At 52.1% G+C, this 24,501-nt stretch overlaps 2 protein-coding genes across 7 annotated transcripts in view; both read right to left on the bottom strand.

The window, feature by feature from the left end:
* Positions 1-910: 910 nt before the first annotated feature.
* Positions 911-22,303, bottom strand: NPM3 (nucleophosmin/nucleoplasmin 3). 5 transcript variants are annotated; one of them, XM_039546545.1, is made up of 7 exons: positions 22,166-22,267; positions 12,260-12,382; positions 4,497-4,582; positions 3,443-3,562; positions 2,721-2,814; positions 2,115-2,225; positions 911-1,777 (listed from the first exon to the last, which is right to left on the bottom strand). In XM_039546545.1, exons 1-6 carry the CDS (start codon positions 22,212-22,214, stop codon positions 2,122-2,124), a joined length of 576 nt encoding a protein of 191 aa, XP_039402479.1. In that variant the 5' UTR covers positions 22,215-22,267; the 3' UTR covers positions 911-1,777; positions 2,115-2,121. The 5 variants fall into 5 exon arrangements, with proteins under 5 accessions (XP_039402479.1, XP_039402480.1, XP_039402483.1 ...); XM_039546546.1 differs by lacking the exon at positions 22,166-22,267 and adding an exon at positions 14,522-14,845; XM_039546549.1 differs by lacking the exon at positions 12,260-12,382 and having other exon boundaries at positions 22,166-22,303.
* OGA (O-GlcNAcase) overlaps positions 20,264-24,501 on the bottom strand; it is a 40,121-nt gene continuing 35,883 nt past the window's right edge. For both annotated transcript variants that reach the window (XM_039546542.1, XM_039546544.1), the window contains exons 15-16: positions 23,415-23,574; positions 20,264-22,612 (exon numbers count right to left, since the gene is read on the bottom strand). In XM_039546542.1, the coding sequence (XP_039402476.1) occupies positions 22,476-22,612; positions 23,415-23,574 (297 nt within the window). In that variant the 3' untranslated portion in view covers positions 20,264-22,475. The remainder of the gene's footprint in view (positions 22,613-23,414; positions 23,575-24,501) is intronic.

Genomic DNA, 24,501 nt, shown 5'->3' with positions numbered 1-24,501 from the left:
GAGGCGCAAACGCTCCTGCTTCACAGGGTGCTCGGAAAGGAATTCCCACCTGGGCAGGTTACTCCGCCATTGTCCACTAGGGGGCGCCCCGCCCCTTCCTCTGCACCAGCTGTTCCCAGCCCTGCAGAGGGGACGCTGGCGCTGATGGCAGAGGCTGGGGACAGGCAGGTGGGTTTTAAAGGGCTGGGAGCTGGGGAAAGGCAGAGGGGCAGCCCCCCTCCCCTCGGATCCAGAGGGGTTTCCCAGCAAAGCGCAGTTCTAACTCTGGACCAGCTGCCCTCCCCTTGCAGCTGAGCTCTCTCCAGCAGATCTCACCTCTCCTCGGGGCGGGGATGGTGCTGCTGTGGGGAGCCAGCGGGGGCCACCTTCCCCCGCCGCCAGCGCAGGGCTGCTCCGTGACCGGCCTAGATGGGCTCAGCCCAAGCCAGGCAGCGTCATTAACAGCTACTCTGAGGGGTCAGCGCGGCAATGCCGGGTTCCCTCTCTGCGCCGCCATAGGAGACACGGCCCCTTCCCCTGACCTCTCGCTCCCACAGGCGGGAGCGTGGTGGAGGCTGCGTGCACAGGCCAGGCCTGGAGGAAGGACAAGTGACCCTGCGGGGAGCCCCGTGGCCAAGCCAAGAGCAGCCTGGCGTCTCCATTGAGTGAGGACACAACAAGCAAGTGTTGGGAGAGATGGGGGAGGGATCGCTCAGTGGTCTGAGCACTGGCCTGCTGAACCCAGGGTTGTGAGTTCAATCCCTGAGGGGGCCATTTGGGAACGGGGGTAAAAATCTGGCTGGGGCTTGGCCCTGCTTTGAGCAGGGGGTTGGACTAGATACCTCCTGAGGTCCCTTCCCACCCTGATCTATGACGCTACAGCAGGCGGAGCATCATGACGAGATAACCAATCCCAGCCCACACCAACTGCGCCGATGACACTCAATCAGAAACGTTTATTGCAAGGTGTAAATAGCCCTTTACAGAGGTGGGGTTTGGCTGGGGAGGGAGGGAAACTCAAAGGCAGCCCAGAGCCGGCACGATCCGATGGCACCCAGACGAGGCCCCAGCACCAGAGTCGGCCCTGTAACGCACGGTGCGGCACAGACAGATCTTGGATGCCAAGGTCAAAGGTGCCATATACACACCCGACTCACCGAGATATTGCACTGGGGAAAGGAGCCCGGGGTTCTGGGGGGTGGGGACAAAAAAGGGGCTCAACACCCCTCCCCCTCCCCCCATGAACAGAAACTCTGACACGGGGAGAGAGAGAGATGCCACCGCCCCACTCAGCGCAAGGCAGCCCCAGAATCGCAAGGTGAAACTGACCAGAATCAGCGTGCGAAACCGACCGCTCTCGCTGCACTCCCCCGGCTCACGCGGGAGGTCCGCTGGCATCTCAGAGGGTGCGACAGAGCAGGGCCCAGCCGGACCAAGCAAAGGGCTGGTTCGCAGAGACAGGGAACAAGCCCCAGAAACCCCCTCTCCTGAGCAACGCAGGTGGGGCACGGGGTTGGCAGAGCATAACCCTGATTGCTTTGCTGGCTCGCCTCCAGGCGCTGGGGATCTCACTGCAAAGAGCAGAGCCCCCCAGCACACTCAGGGCCCCGTGCAGCTCCCCAGTATCAGCCTCCATGGCCCTGTGTGGGGCCAGGCTCACCCCAGTGCATCCCCCCAATGGGAGGGAGCCCCCCAAAACCCGACAGGAACAAACTAACAGCAAATTGACACGTAAACCAGAGGAGTCCCAGGAGAACAGCCGTCCGGGGCAGGGCTCCAGCCGGAGCCAGGGTAGCACCTGGGGACAAAGACAGAGGTGAGACCAGCAGCTGCTGCCTCCTTCATCCTCCACCATGCAGGCCCAGCCACTGCTTCCATTCAGGGCAGGGGGCGAACGCCGCCCATCTCGCTCTCGCTGCCTTGAGCCAGAGCTCTGCCCGAGCTCACCCGACTGCAACCCCTCAATGGAAGGGGCTGACAGGATCCCCCTCCTCACCCCCCAAAGGAGCCCTTCCATCGGGCCTCTGGGAGCAGCCCAATCCCCCCTGGAAGCTGCTTCCCTGGGCGGGAACAATGCCCCCATGCTGCACGGCTCCCCCAGGGGCTAGGTCCGGAGTCCCCCCCATCCCCTGTACCTCCCAGCTACTGCCTCCTTCGCTGCTTCTTGGCCGGCATGATGGGGGTGAGCTCCTCCTCCTCCTCCTCTTCCGCGCTCTCCTCTTCCTCAGAGGGTGCTCTCCTGTGCACTGGGACACACGGACAGCCCCTTGTCACGCTCTCTGTGCGCTGGGCCTTTCAGACACGGGGCGCCCTCTCCCCTCCCGGTTCTCACGGCTCCGCTACCCCCGACCTCCTCGCTGCCCACGGCTGGGACGCGCCCACAGGGAGAAAGCAAGGGGCCAGGGCCAGCTGCCTCGGACACCACCCAACCAGCCCGAGCGCTCAGTGAGCAGCCCGGGGGGCAGCTCTGGGGCACGGTTATGGGGCCAGCCGCTCAGCCAGGCGGAGAGAGAGCTGGTTGGGGCAGATAACAGCACTCAGGCATCAGACCCTCCTCTGCAGACGCAGCCCAGCCATGTCACCTGTCCAGGCAGTGACCTCCCTGCAGGCGGTAAATTCCTCCCTATCTCCGCCCCCCGGCCTCCCCTGAACGAACCAGCTGCCTGGACAGAGCCCTCACTCGGCGTTTCCTCCTGGGCCGCGTCCCCTTCCGCGCCAAGCAGCGCCCCCCAGCTCCTTACTGATCTGGTGCCGTCCGGAGAGCTGCACGGGGCCGGAGCCGGATTTCAGGTGGAAGGTCACAGGTGGCTGGAGCTGGAAGTTGTCCAGGCTGAGCTGGGAAGAGACAGCGAGAAGCAGCAGAGTCAGTGGCAGGGAAGGGCTCCTGGCTGGCCCCGAACCACGTGATGCTTCCTGTCCAGGCTCCCGCGGCTCCCACGGGGGCAGCAGAGCCAGCCGAAGAGGGCACCCTGCAGCCATGGCATTACGGGCAGGGTGAATTTCAGTCACCGCGGAACCACGGTGCAGGGAAAGAACGTTAAAGTCAGGCCAATTCCCACACGACCAGCCCCACCGGTGCCTCTCAATCCCGAGCCGCCAGCCCCCTGCTAACCCAGCGCCGGGCTCCCCCCAGCTCTGTCCTGCATCAGCCTCTCCTCTGATGCAGGCAGGCAGCACAGCCACCAGCTGAACCAGACCCGGGGGAACCACGGCTTTGGGCTGCAACCACCCTGCAGCACCACTGGAGGGGAAGGGGATTCCCACCCGCTGCAGTAGCACTAGGGTTTATATCCTCCGAGGGCGGTAGCCGCGACATACACCAATAGCTGAGCAGGTCCGATTCTGTCCAGCAGACGGCAGCAGTGAGCACACCCAGGCATGCTGGGGAAAAGGCTAGCGAACAAACCCAAGGCTTACACCCCCCCCCCAACCCCCGCAGGGTCACCCCACGAGGTCCCTTTACCGCCGGCTGGCACGACAGCTTCAGATTGGCCACTGGCACAGCAATCTCCTGGTTCTGGCGGTTACGCCCCACGACTTCCACCACGTTGCATTCGTCCTTTGCGCCGTCCGTCAGGCAGACCTGGGAGGGAGCAGAGCGAGGGGTTAATGGGGCGGCCACCTCGGGGGAGACGGTGCATCCAACCAGGGTCTGACTGCAAAGGGCGGCTCGCGCCTGGACCAGCTTGAACCAACCCTGCACACCAAGGTCCAACCCCAGGATCAGACCAGTACGTGGGTGCTGCAAGCGGCCACCGCGACACTGCACAGGCCTGTCGCTGGGACACTGCACCAGGGCACAAGCCAACCACTAACTGACCGGGCGAGCTGGGGACCGCGAGGGTCACTCCGGGTTTCCTGCACCTGCTGAAGAAGCTGGTGCCGACACCTGGCAAGCGAGGACGCTGGAGCAGAGACACTGCCGGCCTGGCAATTCCTCGGCAAAGTGACTTGCCCAAGGACGGACAGGAACTCACAGGCAGAGCTCAGAGCAGAGCTCAGGCGCTGAGCTTGCTCTAACCACTAGCACATGCCCCAGGAACGAGGGCGCAGATAACTGCACTGCAGCCTGCGACTGCTCCCCCCAGCTCCCTAGAGGGACACGGTTCCCCCCCTGCCCCGCTCTCTCCGGCCCGCCGGGCAGACCGCGCTCTGTGCTCAGACACAGCTGCCAGGCCCGGTCCCTGGCCCGAGCCAGCAGAGACGGAAGGATCCGGTATAAGGGGAAGCAGATGCCTTGAGCCGCCCGCTCTGCCTGAGCGGCAGCACTCGCCTGTGGAAGAGGCAGGACCTGACCGCGAGCTGCGTTCATTTTGCTTAGGATCGTCACTGAGACACAGAGCAACGTCTCCTCTCGTCCCACATCCTGCCTCCCCCAGAAGCCGCTGCTACGCAGCCCCATCGCGAACCTGAGGGTGAGCAGGAGCCGGGCGGGGGAGAGGGCAGGGCAGTGCAGGAGCCAGCCAGAGACGGTAAGTGACGTTAGCCCCGTCCGCAGAGCCAGGGTTCCCTCTTACCATAGACAGGGCCAGGATGTGCTCAGAGTCGTCATCTTCATCCACCTTAAAGGTATAGGACCTGGTACTGCCCGTCAACTCGCAGCCTGGGGAATCCACACGAGGCGTCAATACAACCGAAGGAGCTGCCTGCTTCCCCCCACAGAGCCATGGGGAGACACTGGGGCCGCTGACCCGGCTGAATCCCAAGCTCTGGCCGCCCGACATTCCCTCCTGCGGCTCTAGCTGGACAAGCTGTGAGTCACCCCAGAGCCAGCTGCATTCCAGCGCTCAGCAGAGCCCTAGCCCATCTGCACAGCCGGGAAGGGTGGCCTGTGCCTCCTCTGGGAGATGAGAGCAATGCACTGACCCCCCGTGCACTGCCTGGCTCTGGGCCAGCAGCACCCGAGTGCCGGGCTCCTTCTCCAAATAGCGCCCAGCAGTTCCTCCCAGAGCCCACCCCCTAGCGCTTGGCTGCGATGAGCTAATGGGGCAGCAGGCTGCAGGGAGCCCCCCAGCTATCGGGGGAGGGAGCGAAGCGCAATCGTGGGGCTGGGAGCAGCTGGAGAAAGGCACCACACGGTACCTGAGCTCTCAGAGCTAAGGGCAAACTCACCGGCACTGCAGCCTGGCCCCCCAGTTCCTCCATCTCAGCTGGATCCCCCCTCCGCCCCACGGGGCCCGTCAGTGTCCCCCCAGCACAGACCCTCTACCCCAGCCAGGCCCCCCTCTATACCCCACAAACCCCCAGTCCTCCCTGCCCCCATCCACTCACCCGCTTCCCCACCCCGACCTGCTGCCTTCCCTGTCCCACCCTAGATACGCCACCCCCAGCCAAACTGCCTGCAAGCTGCGCAGCCGCCTAGTTACCGCCGGGCAGGCACCCAGGGAATCCGCCCGGGGACCTGCCGCAGCCAGGGGAGGGGGCGTCCCTCCCCCGGCCCCCAACCGGCCACGGCGGCACGGCCGGAGCAGCTGGGATGGCGCAGCCCAGCCCCGGGGGGGGGGCCTCCCCCAGCCCGGCCCCCCGCACCCTCGGTCAGACCCCTCACCCCCTGCACCCAACCGTCTGCCCCTCATCCCCGGCCCCACCCCAGAGCCCACCCCCCAGCCAGAGCCCTCACCTCCTGCACCCCAACCCCTGCCCTCATCCCGGCCCCACCCCAGCCAGAGCCCTCACCCCTGCACCCAACACTCTGCCCCTCATCCCGGCCCCACCCCAGAGCCCACCCCAGCCGGCGCCCTCACCCCTGCACCCAACCTCTGCCCCTCATCCCCGGCCCCACCCCAGCGCCCACCCCAGCTGGCGCCCTCACCCACACCCCAAAGCCCACCCCAGCCAGAGCCCTCACCCCTGCACCCAACCCTCTGCCCCTCATCCCGGCCCCACCCCAGCGCCCACCCCAGCTGGCGCCCTCACCCCTGCACCCAACCCCAGCCCTCATCCCGGCCCCACCCCAGCGCCCACCCCAGCTGGCGCCCTCACCCCTGCACCCAACCCTCTGCCCTCATCCCCGGCCCCACCCCAGCGCCCACCCCAGCTGGCGCCTCACCCCTGCACCCAACCCTCTGCCCCTCATCCCGGCCCCACCCCAGCGCCCACCCCCAGCTGGCGCCTCACCCCTGCACCCAACCCAGCGCCCACCCCAGCTGGCGCCTCACCCCTGCACCCAACCCTCTGCCCCAGCTCTGAGCCCCCTCCCACACTCTGAACCCCTGGGCCCCACCCATGGATTGTGTTACATGCACACACATGAAGGCGATGTGCCCCACCCCACCTCCTTATTGGGGCACATCAAATTCATTCCCCACATGGGTGGGAGAAATTAGAGTGTGGCACCTTATAGACTAACAGACGTTTTAGTCTATAAGGTGCCACAGGATTCTTTGCTGCTTCTACAGAAATTAGAGGGAACCCTGCCCCCCAACTCCTCCCAGCCCCAACCAGAACCCCCCCAAACACCCTGCCCCCAACTCCTCCCAGCCCCAACCAGAACCCCCCTGCAAACAGCCTGCCCCCCAACTCTGATTCCCTGCCCCAACCAGAACCCCCCTGCAAACACCCTGCCCCCCACTCCTCCCAGCCCCAACCAGAACCCCTGCAAACACCCTGCCCCCACTCCTCCCAGCCCCAACCAGAACCCCTGCAAACAGCCTGCCCCCAACTCTGATTCCCTGCCCCCAACACACACAGACCCAGAGCTTCTCCCCCCACATGTGCGCTCCCAGCCGCACGCCTGCACCGTACGTGTGCGCTCCCAGCCCCACTCCTAGCGGCTCCAGCCCCCCACGTGTGCGCTCCCAGCCCCCACGTGTGCGCTCCCAGCCCCACTGCTCCAGCGCCCCAGCCCCACTCCTAGCGGCTCCAGCGCCCCATGTGCGCTCCCAGCCCCACTCCTAGCGGCTCCAGCCCCACGTGTGCGCTCCCAGCCCCACTCCTAGCGGCTCCAGCGCCCCTAGCCCCACTCCTAGCGGCTCCAGCGCCCCATGTGCGCTCCCAGCCCCACTCCTAGCGGCTCCAGCCCCCCACGTGTGCGCTCCCAGCCCCACTCCTAGCGGCTCCAGCCCCCCACGTGTGCGCTCCCAGCCCCCTCCGGCCCCGGCCCCGCTCACCGAAGAGGGACTTGCCGAGGCAGAGCCCGGCCTCCCGGCTCTCCAGCTGCAGGAAGGCGGCCATGACTGCGCGGCGGGGCTGGGCTGGGCCGGGCCGGGCCGGGCAAGGGGCGGATGCAGAAGGCGGATCGGCCCTGCCCAGAGGCGGAGGAGCCGCCCCCGGTGCCACCTCCTGTGGGGAGGCTCCTCCCCCCCGCCAGGCCCCAGGGAGCCGGTCTCTGGGGACCCCCCCCGAGCCAGCCGGGGGTCTCGGTCCTCGCCGCGCCCGGCAGCCACCAGCCGGTGCCGCCTGCCCTCGGGCCCAGCTCGGCGGGGCTCACCCCACACCCTGCCCCACGAGGGAGGCATTTTAGCTTTTGCCCAAGCCCCTAACGCCGCACCCCCGCGGTTCCCACTGCGCCCCGTTTTCACACGCGTCCGGCTTGGGGCTCCGGCCCAGCAGGGACTGATTTGTGGCGATTCACGTGGGACTCGCCCGATGGGCTCAGATCCAACATCCACCTGGCCCAGCGCCTCCCACCGTACACAGCCCTGCGGCCCAGGGGTGAGAACCCCCCTCATCCGGATCTCTGCTAGGTAAAGCCTGGCTTAAAATGCATTCGTGCTTTAACAGGGGAGAGGGTGATTCCAATAGACTAGAGAGCTAAATAACGATCAGCCTAGAGGTTGCCATTCTCTGGATAAATGCCCCCTTTGAATGTGCTCCGTGCCTCAGTTTCCCCACCTTAGAGACGTCTTCAGAGTTTGATATTGGGCCTGGAGGTCTCTTTCCCTTGGGTAGGGGAGCAAAGTTCCAAAGGGAGTTCAGAGGGATTGAAAAGTCACTTTTTGAGCGTGTGAAATAGCAAGCGGGGGCTGCTGGCACAGCATGCAGGAGACAGCGTAGGAGAGGGAACTCACAGAACACACACCCGCCGCTAAATGCAAAGAAAAGGGAAAACAGGCTTGGCCTCGGAGCAAGAGGAAATGGCAGGAGGTACTCGGTGCATTGTGCATGCAGCACTGTTGACTTGCAGCAAGCTGCCCAGCCCCGAAGGGACGCGGCATGGTGTACACCGTTCCAGGCAAGGTGGTGTCCCTGGTACTCAAGCTGCAGGGAAGCCTGTCGCTGCTTTCTTGAATAAACTCCTGTTTACGATGGACAGAGTCAATAGATCAGGACACTGAAACCAGTAATAATACCTAGCTCTTATACAGTGCTTCTCGGCTGTAGCTCTCAAAGCATTTTGAAGCATCCTTATTTCCATTTTACAGGTAGGGAAACTGAGGCACCGCCCAGTTAAGTGACTTGCCCATGGTCACCCCAGGGGCCAAGCCAAGAATAGAATCCAGGTCTCCCAAGTGCCTCTGTCTACCAGGCCAGATTGTTTTCCCTTGCTTTCCTGTGGCGATCCCACCTAGCTCCTGCCCCAGCTCCCCAGCACCTCTCTCTCTGTACAGATTTAAAGAAACTCTACACAACCTATGTATTCTGTATCTATACTGGCTGAGCAGGTCCTGTTTCAATTGCAGCTCTGCTTGACAGAGTAGCTTAGGACACACAGTTAATATGGCTGTACTAACAGTGTATGTGAGGCACAGAAATACCCAGGCAGCAGCTTGCTCTGGTCAGATTCTGTGTTGGGGAATCGCCTTCCAAAGATTCAGTTGGATAATGCAGTCAGCACTTCCTACACTAAACCTTTGCACCAGGAAGGACACAACTGAGTTAGTCTAAAAACCAGGCCTAAGAACTAATCCTGGTTCTGCCACAGATTCCATGAGCAGCCTCAGACGGACCATAACATTGGTCCATGCCTCAGTTTCTCCAGGTGTTACACAGAGGTGGTGAAGCTTTTCATTTGACAAGCCTTCTGCAGCTGAGAAGCTCTATATAAGAACGTAGGACCTGCCAGACTGGAACAGATGCAAGGTCCATCTAGCCTAGTAACCTGTTTACAACAGGGGGCAGCACCTGATATTCCAGAGGAAGGGGCAGAAACCCCACAGTAGCAGATGTAAGGTAATCTGCCCCCGCAAGCCCATTAAAGTCTCATCCTAATGCCTGAAAGCGTGAAGTGTTCTATCCCTTCCAAAACTTCCCTCTCTTGTTAGCATTAATGTTGGATATTCTTGTTATCCGTATAAGCATCCCACTTCAAAGCTAAATTTTTGGCCTCAACAACGTCCAGTGGCCTTGAGTTCCAAAGTCTAATTACACATCATGTCAAAAGTATTTCCTTTTGTCAGTTGAGTTTGCCACCTTTCAATTTCACGGAACAGCCTCCAGGGTATTACTACTGGTGCTGTTAAACAGCTGCTGCGTTCTGCTGCAGAAGCAGCTGGAAGGCTGGAGCTCAGTGGTAAATACAGTAATTACTGTATATACAGAGCCTGACCCTGGCAAAACCTGCATGCAGGACTCCAGCAGAAGTTTCCAGGAACAGGGTCAGGTGGGAGGGGAGGGTGAAGGTTTCTATTTTCAGGTCAACAATTTGTAGCTAGTAAAAGTGCTAGCCAGTAGCAAAGCCTGTAAAGGCCTTTAAGACCCATCCAGGCAGCGCTACAGGAATCCAGGATGATTAGTATTACTCACCTGTCTCAGCTACATAGGATGCAGGAGTTTTAACTTTACCGCCGGAGTGGATCTGCAGCCAGTTGCCACCTTCCGCTGATCACAGGCCCTGGCTGCCTGTAGAGAGCTAGATCCGTGTCAGAATGCGCCCCAGGAACGAAGCGGCTTTGCTGCTAGCTGGTGATTTAAAACCAAACGGCCACAAGTGCAGTTCCACCTCCTCGCTCGTGCCTCAGGGCACCCAGCCGGCTTCACAAAGAAAAAGGGTCCTTTCTAGGTGGACTCACTTGATTTAGCAGCTGTGCTGGGGAAGGAGGGGGCATCTGGTGAAACGTCGTATTGATAGTATGTTATTTCCTCTCAATAAAACTGGAAGAGTTATTATCCCGCTGGGACCCTAATGAGTTTTCCTGGTAAGTGGCCTCTTCTGTCCGACGTTGAAAGAGAAGAGCCGGGGGAGCGCTGAGGGGAAGGAGGAAACCTCGGACTGCTGGGCATGCTGAGTGGGGCAGTAGCCAACAGGCACCCACAGGATGGAAGACTTTGCTGTGTCAGTCTCTTCCTGCCATCAGCGTGGTAGTTGAGCAGTGTAGCATGCAGATCCACAGCTCCCTTCCCCTGAGGCCAGGGCTTTGACCCCGTGAGAAAGGAACCCGCAGGGGCGAGGCAGAGCAAGGGAAGAACCAGCCTGGGCAGTGGGGAGGCAGATGGACGAGCAGAAAGCTGAGGAGGTGGGAGAAGGGAAGGTTGCAGGGAGAGAGGCCCAGGGAACGTCGGTGAAATGAAGGGAACTGTTGGACTTGGCACCTTTAGGGAGAAGAAGGGTGGCCTAGGGAATGGGGGATCTGGGTTCTCCTCCCGGCTCTGTCACCTCGTCGCTCTATGAGCTAGGACAAAACGCCGGGCCTCAGTTTCCCCATCTGTAAAACACCCTGGTGTCTCCCCCAGGAGTGTTGTGGGGCTAATGTCACTGCAGCTGGGTGAGCACTTGGAGAGCCCGGGACAGCTGGAACTGTGCAATGCGAAGTACTGGTACTACTGACCGCAGGGGGGCCACGGGTAAGGGGGCCCAGCAGGACTGAGATGAGAAGATCTGACTCTGTTCTCCTGGAGGCGCTGGCTGTAATAGGGTGGATCCGTGCGGCAGCCACACTCCCTCTAGATATCGCACTCCCGCTGGAGCAACAAGCCGCCGTTTGCTCCATTCCAGCTGGAGTCCGTTCAACAACAACATCGCTGAAGAGGGATGAGGCGCCAAGGCTGGCCACCGAAGGAGGCAGCACTTCACTGGCTGATGGTTATACCAAGAGGGTTTACGATGCTTGCAAACTCATTGGCCTTCCCTCTGCCATCCGGCTAATCCGGAGGGGTCGTGCACAGGCGCTCTGTGGCCACGCACCCCAGTGCACTGGGGATGAAAACGCCAAGTGTTGCTTTTCTGATCCCTTAAAGCTGTTCGGCAGCCACAAATCTGACCTCCCCCAGCTAGGTTTTGGATTGAGGTGGGTTCAGATGGTGCTTCCCCCCGACCCCAACTCATCTCCTTTGCCCCCGCAACCCTGTCTGCTCTCTATGTAGGACCTGCCAGAGCATGGGAAGTTTTCATAAGGATCCTGAGAACAGGAATCAGCACAGAACAGGGAACAGCGCACAGGGTAGAGAGACCCTCGTAAATTTCCACAGACTGGCTGATCTCAGGAAAGGAGTAAGCAGAGGCATGCTGACATTGCAGGCACGGAGCCCCTGAGAATGTTTTTGTAGGGACACCTGGGAACGCTTTATATAACCAATCTTATGGATTATGACAAGTCTTAAAGACATAAAATAAACATTATGCTTCTGACTTTAGATGTTTAGATTATTTAATAGCAGGTTTTCTTTAAAGCACCATTCAACCATTAGGGCTACCAAAGTACTTTACAAATTGATAGATAAGAACTCTTTGCCCATCACTGAAATGCACCCGCCTCTGGGCTGGTACGTGGCGGCTGTTTAACTGCACATTGCAACACTGGAGTATAGAACAAGAAAACACAGAAGAAACAGCAGAAACATAGAGTACAACTGGAGTTGGAATTTGACCAGGAGAGCAACGTTAATGCTGCTAATGCTTGCAAAAGCTCTGTGGGATTTTTAACACTCAACCCACCCTGCACGGAATTAGGCAGCTGTGTGTAGCCACAACCACACTGCTGTGTGGTGCTATCATACAGATGAGATACAAAACCACGGTCCTGCCATCCCCTAACAGATTGACAACATTGATCAACTGAGATTGCCTTCTCAGTAGCCTGTCTCTGACAGTGGCCAGTACCAGATGCTACAAAAGAAGTGCAGGAAACTACTAGGAATTGGATGGTTAAGAATATAGCTTGAGCCCTGCAGCATGGGATTTAATATCCCCTTCCAAAGTTTAACATTAACCTGGATAGTCTATTCCCTGTATAAATATCCAGCCCCTTTTAAAATCTCGCTAAGTTTTGGGCCTCAGTGACATCCGAAGTCATTGAGTTGATCACGCCTGTGGTGCTGAGCTAATCAGAGCCACCTCATGGACTGTCTGGCTCAACTCCCCTCCCCACCCCACTCCACTCATCTATCCCCACTGCAGTTTTACCAGCATCTGAGCAGGAACCTTCTTCTCTGCAGCGCGTGCCACCTGCGAGCCTTGCTAGCTTTCTTGCTTCTGTCTCTCTTTTTCTGCAATGTGTCATTTCTCTCTGTAAAGCGTTTTGAGACCCTATGCAAAATAAAGTTGTATTACATTTCTGTATCAATTCACCTCTAATTTATACAAAGATCATTCCCCCCAACCATTGCCTCGCTCTGCAAGCTTTGACTCGAATACTAAACCTCCACCAGATACATTCTTTTGACCACAAACTAAACCAGGCTTTGACCTAAGACCATATTTTTTGTTTCTTTTTATTCTTGACTGCTGGCCCCTATAAGCTCCAACTCCTCCGCCGCGCAGAGAAAGACCTGGAACATAAAAAATTATTCCCCAGGAAAGGAACTATTAATTTTTTTAGCAGACAGTGCTAATAATTCAAAGCTGGGAGACACTGCCTGAAGACATTTCTTTTTGGCTTTGAATATTTATTGTTCCTGGGATTGGGGAGGCACGGAACTTGGTTACTTCAGAAATAACATAGATAGTTGGTGTGTGTGCGTGCACTGGGCTGATGCCTGTCAGACTGAGAGCACACAAGAGGAGAACCAAAGATGCATCACAAGAGATCTTGGCCAGTTTCATACAGGAAGCTCAGCTGCTTCTCCCAGCAAGACTCTCATGCTTAAACTAAGCTAGTCACTAAGTGTCTTTCAGTGACTCTGAACGCTGGATAAATGGCACCCCCAGGCCCTGTAAGGTGCACACCTGGTACTGTCTCTGCAGCTAATATTCAGTGGTCTGTTGAAGTCTAGTGCAGTGATTCTCAACCTAAAAAATTTTGAATGGAGGTGGGGACTTCTTTGGAAATCTTAGACAGTCTGCAGATCCCCAGAGGTCCACAGGCCAAAAACCACCGGTCTGTGGGAATGACCACCTTTCACAGACCCCTTAGACGTAGTCTGCCAACCCCCAGGGATCCCAGGACCACAGGTTGAGAACCACTGATCTAGTGGTTAAAATAAGGGCACGGGAATAAATAGGGGTTGGCCACATGAGAAATGTGCAGTGTTTTAACTTTAGGCGTGAATGTAAACCATTAAACGGATGCAAAAAGCTGCGGGGACACTTATTTCAATTTAAGAGAGACTTACTTCATTCCATTAAGAACTGGGGTAAGCGACTGAAACAATCTTTTGTACCAGGTTAATTATATCTGTTTAATAAAGAATCTAACAGAATAGATCCGTGGTTTGAGCATTGGCCTGCTAAACTCAGGGTTGTGAGTTCAATCCTTGAGGGGGCCACTTAGGGATCTGGGGCAAAAATTAGTCCTGCTAGTGAAGGCAGGGGCTGGACTCAATGACCTTTCAAGGTCCATTCCAGTTCTACTACCTTCCTTTTTACACAAGCCCTTGGAGTTGGGGAAGGGATATGAAATGTCGAGCTTCAGGGTATGAGCCATTATTAGCTAATGGGGGTGAGGAGGAAACGTCTATGGGCTGGTTATCTCAGAACCACCAGCTGCTGGTTTTCTTCCTCCTTTCTCTGAAGCAGCTGCCACTGGTGAGGGCTGGTGACAGCCAACTGAGTTAGACAGACCATGGCTCTGAGCAGGTCTGGAAATTGCTAATCGGTTTATGTTGTGATCCTGGAGAGGCCTGTTTTTCAAAGGTGCTAAACACCCGCAACTCCCGTTGAAGTCAATTAGGAGCTGTGAGTGCACAGCACCTTTGAAAACAGGCTGTGAACCTCTCTGCCTCACATTAGCCACCTATAGACTACGAAGGATACTGAGCTTTTGGGGGAGAGTGAGTGTGTGCAGGGGGCATTGTGAGGCATCATCACCGACAAACTCAGTTCAAACCCATTCTCCAGCCCTGTAATTCCTCTCTATAAATTCCAGGTTCTTCCTAAGGATCCACAGCTGTGGTGGTGCTGCGACACCTTCATAGTCTTTGTAGTAGGAAGACAGCCTGAGACATAAGCTCTTGTATCAGAGGCCTGGTATGAGGCAGGACCTGCTCACAGAATCTGGCAAGAACAGGGCTGATAGTGCAGAACTACACCTTGCTAAGCAGTGCTCATGCAAACACATCCCAATATAAAGGATGGTACAAAACATTCCCCACGGGTAACAGAAACACACGGACCCTTCATAGAAAATAAGGTCGGGCTGACAGTACGTAACTTGTTCATATCAGGGTATAAAGATGTATCTCAGAGGGAGTATCTTTGGCCATCCAAGGGGACAGTGGAAAGTCTCACCACTGACTGAGCTGTGTCCTTTGTCACGGGCATCCATGTCTTAGTATCATCATAGAGTCTGCCAGGTGCTACTACCGTGCTTCATCGACACCTTAATGGATCGTATGGTCCTTGGGCGGTTCGCTCGAGGTCTGCTGCGCCGGCTGTCTGCGCAGAGCTGGGACAGCACACAGGAAGAACACACACACACAGCCAAACATCTCACCCCCCTGTTAAGTGCAAAGGCCTGCAGCGCTGTGTGTGCATGTGTACAGAAATCAGACAGACATGAGGAAATGTTAGTAAAACTGCCATAGGGTCAGGTGGTAAACAACCCTGTTGGGATCATGAGGCAAAACAACCCCAAGATTGAGGAGTAGAAGTTGGACTGGCCGAGTGCTCCCAGCTCACTGAACCCCTCAGTGGAATCGTACACTTACCACACCAAGAAAAGGTTTGGTTTGGGAAATTCTGGCAGAACTAAATTCCAATATGCTGTCAAGTTGCTCCAGTAGCTTATGCATGGAGAGATGCTGAGTCAGCCCCACACGGACCTAGTAAATAAATGAAGTCGCAATCTACGAGGTTGCTCAGAACGTTGGCTGCCTAAAGCAGTTACTGTATCTATGGGGATTATTTTAGATGCAGTTTAACAGCCTATTTCTCAAACTCGGTTATCAGTTCTAGGAGGAGAAAATTTGGCTAGATGGATTTGACAGCTTCAGCAGCAGCAGGAACTAAATAGCAAGTGTAAACTGTGTCTGGTCACTAATATATGAAGACTATTTAAAATATACCTTGCTACATAACGGCCAGACTGGGTCAGACCAAAGGTCCATCTAGCCCTGTATCCTGCCTCTGACAGTGGCCAATGCCAGGTACTTCAGAAGGAATGAACAGAACAGGCAACCATTGCATGATCCATCCCATTGCCAGCTTCTGGCAGCCAGAGGCTAGGGACACTCGGGGTTGTGTCCCTGACTATCTTGGGTAATAGCCACTGATGGACCTGTCCTACATGACCTAATTCTTTTTTGAACCTAGTTATACTATTGGCCTTCACAACATCCCCTGGCAAGGAGTTCCACAGGCTGACTGGGCGTTGTGTGAAGAAACACTTTCCTTTCCTAACCCTAACCATTTCATTGGGTGACCCCTAGTTCTTGCGTTATGTGAAGGGGTAAATAACACTCCTGCATTCACTTCCTCCACCCCAGTCATGATTTTATAAATCTCTATCATATCCCCCCGTAGTCGTCTCTTTTCTTTGCTGAAAAGTCCCAGTTTTTTTTAATCACCCCTCATATGGAAGCTGTTCCATATCCTTAATTTTTATTTCCCCTGGCTGTGTCTTTTCCAATTCGTATACATTTTTTGAAAGGGGAGGCCAGAATTGCACAGAGTATTCAAGATGTGAGCATACCATGGATTTCTATAGTAGCATTATACTTTGTCTATGCCTTTCTAATGGTTCCTAACATTGTGTTCGCTTTTTTGACTGCTGCTGCACATTGAGCAGAGAACTAACCCTGATGACTCCAAGCTCTCTTTGAGTGATAACAGCTAATTCAGATCTCATATATGTATAGTTGGGATGATGTTTTCCAAGGTGCATTACTTTGTACTTATCAACACTGACTTTCATCCCCCGGTTTGTTGCCCAGTCACCCAGTTCTGTGAGATCCCTTTGTAACTCTTCACAGTCTGCCTGGGACTTAATGACCTTGAGTAACTTTGCAAGTTTTGCCACTTCACTGTTTGACCCTTTTTTCCATATCATTGATGAATATGTTGAACACTTATCCCAGTACAGATCCTTGGGGGACACCACTATTGACCTCTCCCCTCTGCGAAAACTGACCATATGTTCCTACCCTGTGTTTCCTGTCTTTTAACCAGTTACTGATCCATGAGAGGACCATCCCTCTTATCCCATGGCAGCTTACTTTGCTTAAGAGCCTTGTTAAAAGTTTCTGAAAGTCCAAGTACACTATATAGACTGGATCATCCTTACCCTTGCCCCCATTTGTTAACCCCCCTCAAAGAATTCAAATAGATCGGCAAGGCATGATTTCCTCTTACAAAAGCCACGTTGACATCTTCCCAACAAATCATGTTCAGCTGTTTGATAATTCTGTTCTTTACTAGAGTTTCAACCAATTTGGCTGGTACTAAAGTTAGGCTTACGGGCCTGTAACTGCCAGGATCACCTCTGGATTCTGCTTCACATGTGCTATAGCAGGACACGCCACCTGGGGCGGCAGAATTTAGGCCTAGTTTGCACAGGCTACATGGGATATTCTACCCATTAAATTCAATCTCTCCCCTACAGTCCCTCCAGCCCCCTAGATTCTGGGCACGCTTTATTTCTCCCCATATATCTTTCTGGAGATGTGGCATCCAGACATGAAAGCTTAACAGTCCAGGAGCAGTCACACCACCTATCCGCATCAAACTAAACTCCAGCACATCATTCAGCTCTGAAGCCCTCTCTTCCCAATATGGATGAAACCATGGTAAAGCTACATGACTAGCCACTGGGACTGAGGGAACTAGGCAGAGCCTCAACCCACATCGTTTATACCAATATTGTGCGCTGCTCTGTGATGCCAGCAAACCAGGTTCCTGCTTATGCCAAGGTCCCCATGCCTCACTTGAATACTGATAAACACATGGCTGGAATCAGTCTCGTTCACCTGTGTTACTATGGGTAAAATAGATATTAGAGTTATAACAATGTGCTAGTGTTTAGACTTTATTGAAGGTGTGGAGTTGCTGCCTGCATCAACCTCACGTATACCAGCTGTATCCCATATTGTAAAGTAATATTTAAGCATCTATAGCATAAGCCTGTGTGACTGTACAAGAGTCCTGTGGCACTTTATAGACTAACATACATATTGGAGCATGAGCTTTCGTGGGTGAATACCCACTTTGTCGGATGCATGTGCTTTTACAGATCCAGACCAACACGCCTACCCCTCTGATATGCGACTGTATAAAGCACCAGATAGGAGAGAGGTATTCGTGTAAAGTGCTGCTCTTTAACAGAGTATGTCTTGCTCCCAAGAAAGGCCCATCAGCACCAGCTATTGTGGAACATCAAAGAGGACAAAAGACTTTGTTGATTGCTCCTCCCTCAACCCCCAGGAAGAGGAGACATGCAGTGAACTCTTCCCCACTGCTGAGTTGGCAATTTGAAGCAAAAAGGGGGAAGGGATAAAAACTCCTAATTCAAGGAAGCTGCATCTTTCCGGCTGCCTGGACCTCAGGGGAAGGATTACTGAATGTCAGCAAAGATAACCACTGGTTGGCCCTAACCGACATACAGAGCTTGATTATACAAGGGTTCTATTATTCTTTTAATCTTAAGACTGGAACTCATTTGTGTGTATATCTGTTTACCTACTTTACCTTATAGATAGCTCATTAAATAGGAAAAGGAAGGAAGTCTTTAGCTAGTTTATTACAGGACTGCCTACCAGTGTGGTCTTTCCTGTGAGATCTGAAGAGCAATTAAGCTGGGGTAAGTGACTAGTCCTTTGGGACTGGGAGTAACCTGAATATTGCTGTGATCTTTGGTGTAAAGGCAGCGCACCTGGGTCGGGAGACAGACTGGAATACCTACGGGGACTGGCTGAGACTCCATATTAAGGCGATTCACACTTGATAACTGGTTGGTGAGATCTAAGTATAGAACTCAACCAATTGGGGGTTTGTGCTCTGTTTCCTAACAGTCGGCCCTGAGGCTGGTACCCACGCTCGAGCCACTGCAGGGCAGCTCGATAGATTCTCAAGCCCTTATACATTTAAGGTCATAGTCTGTCCAATTTGCCCCTTCCTCGTAGCCTCATTGTAATATTGGTTCCATGGGCTTGTTCAAGCGTGCTGTTCCGAGAAGGATCGCTGAGCAGAGACAGGGTTCTCCTATCAAGGAAGGGGAAGAGTATTTTTGGATACAGACTGGATAATCTAGTGAGGCAGGCTTTAAACTAGTTTCAACATGGGCAGGAGACAAAAGCCACAGGTAAAAGTCCACAACATGGAGACTGGGGTGACGGGTTGGCCCAGCACTGAGGGAGAAAGGAGAAGGAATATAGAGGGGAAATCTAATGAACAGCTTTGATGACCATACACGAATGCAAGAAGTATAGGGAATAAACAGGAAGATCTAGAAATTGTGATCATTCGCTAGTATTAGGTCATAATTGTGATTCAGAGACATAGGATAATTTACCTGACTGGAATATTGGAACAGAAGAGTACAGCTTGTTCAGGAACAACATGCAGGGAAAAAAGGGAGGTGGTGTTGCCTTGTAATAAAAATTGAATACACTGGCATTGAGGTCAAGATAGAAGTGGAGACAGAGCTGCTCAAAGTCTCTGTGCAAGGATAAAAGGGTAAAAAAAACAAGGGTGATGTCACAGTAGTTCTACCACAGACCACCTAACCAGGAAGAAGTAGTGTATGAGCCTTTTTAAAAAAACTATCAATCATCCAAAGCACAGGATTTGGGGGACTTCAATTGCCCAGGCATTTGTTGGGAAAATAATACAGCAAGGCACAGATTATCCAAGTTCCTGGAATGCATTGGAGGTAACTTTTTATTACAGAAGGTGGAGAGAGTGCCTAGAGGAGAGGCTGTTCTACATCTGATTCTGGCAAACAGGGAGGAACTGGTTGAGAATGTGAAAATAGAAGGCAGCTTGGGAGAAAGTGACCATGAAATGGCAGAGTTCACAATCCTAAGGAACGGTAGGAAGGAAAAGAGCAGAATGAAGACAATGGACTTCAAGAAGGCAAATCTTAAGGGAAGCAAGTCTAAGGGAAAAAATGTTCAGGGGAGCTCCCAAGCCATTCAAGTGCCCTGGGTCACTAAGCAGAGGAGAATGAAATGTTCTATACCTCCAATCAAAGGTATGGGATCCCCCTTCATAACTCAACAGATGGGATTAACTGACACTTCCTCTCACTCTGCTACTGCTGAAGGGGAAGAGCATTTGAATGAGAACTGTTTAACTTCGTATGCCAGAAGGGCCGTGGCTTATTTGTCCTTGGTTTCCACTACTGTGTACTAAACTGTCTAGGGAGTAGCGACTACTGCACTTCCTAGTCAGTGCAAGGCAACAATACTTTCAAAGTTCTCTGTAGGCTCGTGCATCCTCAAGGCAGACACGTCTGGGCTCAGGACTGCAAGCAAACGATTCCTGGATTAGAAAAACTAGTTTGTGCCACTGGCTTGCTGTCTGACCTTGGGCATGTCACTTTGCAACTTGTTTCCTTATTGGTAAAATAGGTAGAATACTTAGCTGTCTGGGTGCTGGTAAATAGCTTATAAAAAGGGATTGGTCATTTATTAAACATTGTTGTAATGGATGCTGATTGGTTTTTCCCCAGACACTCAAGGGGACATAATTTACTGAACTACTTGTGTGAGCCTGTGTATGGTTCTCCCAGAGCCTATAGATGTAGAAATGCATAACTAGTGCTATTTACATTTGGATTAAAAGGATCTCACTTGTTGATTTCAAAGTGCTCTGAAGGGTCAATAGCATCCAACATCACCCTCCCATGAAGAATGTTAGTCTGGTTAACTGCTTATTGTAACAGCCAGCGTCCACCTCCCCCCCAGAAAGGACGATCACGTGGAAAGCAGCAGATGACAGTTTACCATTAGGGTGCCCAAAACACCTAGCAAGATGGAAGAGGTGTATTCCCCTTGCACCCACCCCGACAGCTTTACAAACTGAACACACTGCTTATTTACATTCACTTCTCTATTTTTATTCTATTTCTCGCATGGTCTTCAAATACAGTTTTACAGCTCATTTTTCTGCTACAGATACTGTTGATCTAAAAAACAGATTAATGAAAGTGGCATTCCAACCTGAATGAAAATTCATAACCATGAAAGATGTGTCAATTCATCACTTTACAATCCTAGAGTGATGGTATTGGCCTGGACATTCCATCCAACTAACTTCTGTAACAATAAAAAATTCATAGGAAGAGATTGTGGCAACTCCTTAAAAGCTAAGATATAAGGCCACAAGCATCCTATCCTGTAATGCTATGAATCCAGATCAAGTAGAAAGTTGACTCTGGTACTCATTTAAAAAAAAAACAAAACCCCACACCTCTTCCACCTGGTAAGCCAAGGGATCAGCTACTTACTCAAAGCTGTATTAAAACTAGTGACATTCAGCTCTGATTTACAGGAGATCCCATAGCATGACCCCATACCTCTCTCTCTAAATGAAATGAACTTGTTTAAAATTAAATACTTCACGACTGAATTAAAAAATTATTCACATTCTGAAAAAGAAAATATCCTATGTGACTGCACTGGAAGGCCAAACGTTAGCTTCTCCTTACAGGTTACAGACATTACTGCAGTCTAATGCCATTTGTTATAGCTCGTAAAACTTCTTCAAAGCTACACAGATGGGAGCTTAAATAAGGACCTGAATGTCTTTTGTTCGCCACCAAAACCAAGAGGGACATTTAAAAAGAAGGAAGTTAAACATAGTTGATGGTAGCAGGTGAAATTAGTAGGGTAATGTAATGTAAAGTGTATATTATTGGCCAATTACACCTCTGGAACACAGGGCTTCTACAGAAAAATCAATAACCCCTACAAATGGTGTGACTACCTCACTACCAGATCCCCTAACCATGCTGACTCCATTACATTAGTCAAATACATCAGATCTGGGTAAAAACATTAAACTCTCAGAATATCTGCAGTTACATTAATTAGGTAACCATTTAAATAATTTGTAAAAATGTGCTTATTGTGGTGTTTCTTCTACAAAAATTCTTTGATACAAACATGCAGGATTTGAAGACCCTGATTTAGTCAAACCAGTATGAACAGTCTTTGAAACAGGAGACTGATCGGAGGACAAATCCTGACCATGGACCAGTTCCCTCTCACTTCCTCCATCCACCTCCTCTTTGAGACTGCCACCAAAATTAACAGGTTCAGCAGGCCTCCCAGTGAATTGCTGTTTCAGTCCCAGGAGAATGATGATAGCACCAGGCAGTGGCAGCCTTGCAACAGAACTGTCTGACCTCTGAAGGAATGATCCTTCTGGATCAGCACCTCTTACCCAACATGGTCAGTTTCTAGCCCTGGGTATGAGGCACAGTAGAAAAAGCCAACGCAGAGGACAGATTCATTCTCCATTGTGGTTTTAACGTTATTCAAAAGTGCCATCTTGGACCAATACCATTTCACTTTTCAGAAGAAAAAAAATTACAAAACCAGTAAACACAAAGAAGTTATTACGCATACAGCTAGTTTATATACACTGACATTTACAAGTCTGTCATTAGTGACTTTTGCCACAGACAACTGCACATTTGTCCCTACAAAGCACAAAGCCTGAACCAATGGTCATTAGCAGTGACAACTGGTCACTGCCTTATAAACAAGCATAAAGATAGCCAAAAACAGAACCGTCAATACCTGCCTTTAAATTGCTGACTGACACAAGTAATCCTTCCCATCTCTGTAACATGAAGTACCCCAATTACACCCCTTCCTCCTCACATCCTGCTGTATGACACAGGGAAAAAGAAAATCAGATCTTAACAGTTACTCCAGATAAAGAACACCATTCTGCTAACTGCATATATGGATGTAAAGAACTGCTACCAACCACAAAACTGGGCAGGAAAGGGGGGCTCCTCCCAGAGGATACAGCCCATGCAAGATTCCTTGGCACTTCACGCAAGACCAGGAAAGGACGAAAACAAGGTTTCTCTTTTTCGGAACTGGGTTTTCAGCAGCAATCTCTTCATCCAGCAAGTTAACGTTTGAAATGTGTGATGGGTGGATTTTCACATAGCCCCTTCTAACAAGGTTGGCTGACTGCTGTGTTTGTGCAGTTAGACCATATGAAGATCCTCACCACCACCCGCCCAGCTGTTAAGGGACTACAGTATTAGAACAGTTCACGGTCAAGGACTTCACAGGCTCCTTCCAAGGATAACAACATCCTTTGGAAATCCCTCCATTTTAGCTATTTCAAAACAACCCAGCTTGCTGTAAAATTCCAGGATTCTTTTATCATCTGGTCTCACTTCACAAAAAGCCCCACGGGAGCCTGAAGAGAAAAAAAAAGGGGCGGGGGAGGAAAAGAGTTATTGTAACAAAAAAGCCAAACTCTGCAAACATCGTTAGCTTCTTTTCCATCTATTGTAACATTTAAAACCGATCAAATCACTGAACTAGTGCCATACCTGATATACCTATTGCCAGAAACAGAGGCTAGATTTATGGTAACATAGCGGATACCTCTCCACAAAGATTGTACGTTTCTGTTGCTGGTTTGTAGACTGCATCCTATCAGATTGTAGTCAAATCGCCTCTACAGGCCTACTTCACATGAAAACATCCTGAAGCTCAGGCACTGGCAGAGAGAACAGCACCACAAAAGGGCATGTGAATTGGTCAAGATAACTGCAAGCCTCAGGTATGCAGTGAGGTAAAAGGCCAAGTGCCTCCAGCATTCAAGAAGGAAGATCTCAGCATACTATCACACTTCGGAAATGGCTTCACGGATTTCAGCCCAGGAAATATAAATATTTGTGTGGCTGCTGTGGACCTCAGTTAGCCAAACTGCTCCCTCAGTTCTTCCCATTTCCTAATTTGCAAAACGTTGGCTACAATAATAGTATCTTTTACAGAAGATAGACAGTAGCATTAGAGCTAGAATGTGAAAGCAATTTATAAATAACCCCACATGCCAACTTAGCAGAAATCCAATCTCCCACACTGACCTGTGAATGCAAAATGCATTAGCACCCCCAACCCTAGAACTCCCAGTCTGCCTAGCACCAGGGGGCTGAAGTGCTGTGGTCATTCTTAAATCACAGCCCCCAACAATTCCAAGTGCAAAAACTCACCATTAGCTTTCAGAGAGGACAGCAGGCAGGCCATCATGCTTTTGGCCACACTCGGGTCAGTCACTTTTTTGTGGATGTCTATCTTTATCAGCGACGGGAAGTTGGCAAGGAAAGTCTCTGGCAATACTTCCTGCTCTTCATGGAAACTCAACATTATTTTCTAAAGAGGACAGAATGGAATAGTCTTTTCAGCATGATCAGTTTTGCTGATGTGGGTTCTTTTGTTCAGGGTTGTATGCCTCTAAGAGCATCACACACAAATCAGCAGAGACCAGGCACTTCAGATATACCTACCTACAGCAAAACAAGCCTTTTAAGGAATTGCATGAAATTATCATTCACTGGCTCCTGTAATTAGTGCTAGTTAGCCTTTTACCTCTTGACACAGGAAAATAAATCAGCTGTTTAAAATAAAAGCAAGTTCTCTTTTCAGGAGTCTTATTCCCGGTCAGTTAGAAATGCAACCAAGGTAGCAAAAATTTTAATTCTAACAGTGGGATAAAATGGTCAGACAAGTGCCTGAGGCTGTATTAATGTTGGAATGAAAAATAACTGAGTAAACAAACATCATAGAAAGTTACACTGCTCAGCTGATATACTCCATAAAGGAGGAGATTCCATCAGTCCTACCAGGGAGTTGGACAAGAATTTTAGAAGACGACCACGCTTTGGAAGAGGAACTCTGCATCAGTGAAATTTAGGGACTGGGTGCTGGTACAGTGACAGCAGGGGAGAGATCTACTGGTAGAGATCATTTGAAGTCCCTCGCTCTTAGGTGCAGTCAGAACCTTTATTTATATCACACTAAAGTGTGGCAGTGGTGGCATAGTAGCAATGCACCTCCGATTAAGCGTTACCATAATATCTAATCTACTTTACAAAACAAGGACCAACCAGAATTTGTTTTCTCATACGGGGGAACAATATCCACTTGCAAGGGGAAAAAATGTAACCAGCATTTAGAGCAACGACTGCAGCATAATGGGTAATCAAAATGAGCTGTGCTGCCCAACAGTTTGCAGCCAAATCCACTGAAGGCAAGTTATCAAGCTGCTTGCTACTATTCTAAAATTACAATTCTTCCCCA

This window comes from Mauremys reevesii, linkage group 7 (assembly GCF_016161935.1).
Source record: "Mauremys reevesii isolate NIE-2019 linkage group 7, ASM1616193v1, whole genome shotgun sequence".
Taxonomy (NCBI): Eukaryota; Metazoa; Chordata; order Testudines; family Geoemydidae; genus Mauremys; species Mauremys reevesii.
This window is presented reverse-complemented; position numbering and strand designations above follow the sequence as displayed.

Excerpts from the sequence above, each read along its gene's own strand:
- NPM3 (XM_039546545.1), bottom strand. The coding sequence starts at position 22,214 with ATGGGCTGTATCCTCTGGGAGGAGCCCCCCTTTCCTGCCCAGTTTTGT. Across the intron at positions 4,583-12,259 it reads AGGTTCCTGCTCAGATGCTG|GCTGCGAGTTGACGGGCAGT; the intron begins GTAAAACTGCAG and ends TGGATTCCCCAG. Across the intron at positions 2,815-3,442 it reads AGCTGTCGTGCCAGCCGGCG|CTCAGCCTGGACAACTTCCA; the intron begins GTAAAGGGACCT and ends GTCTCTTCCCAG.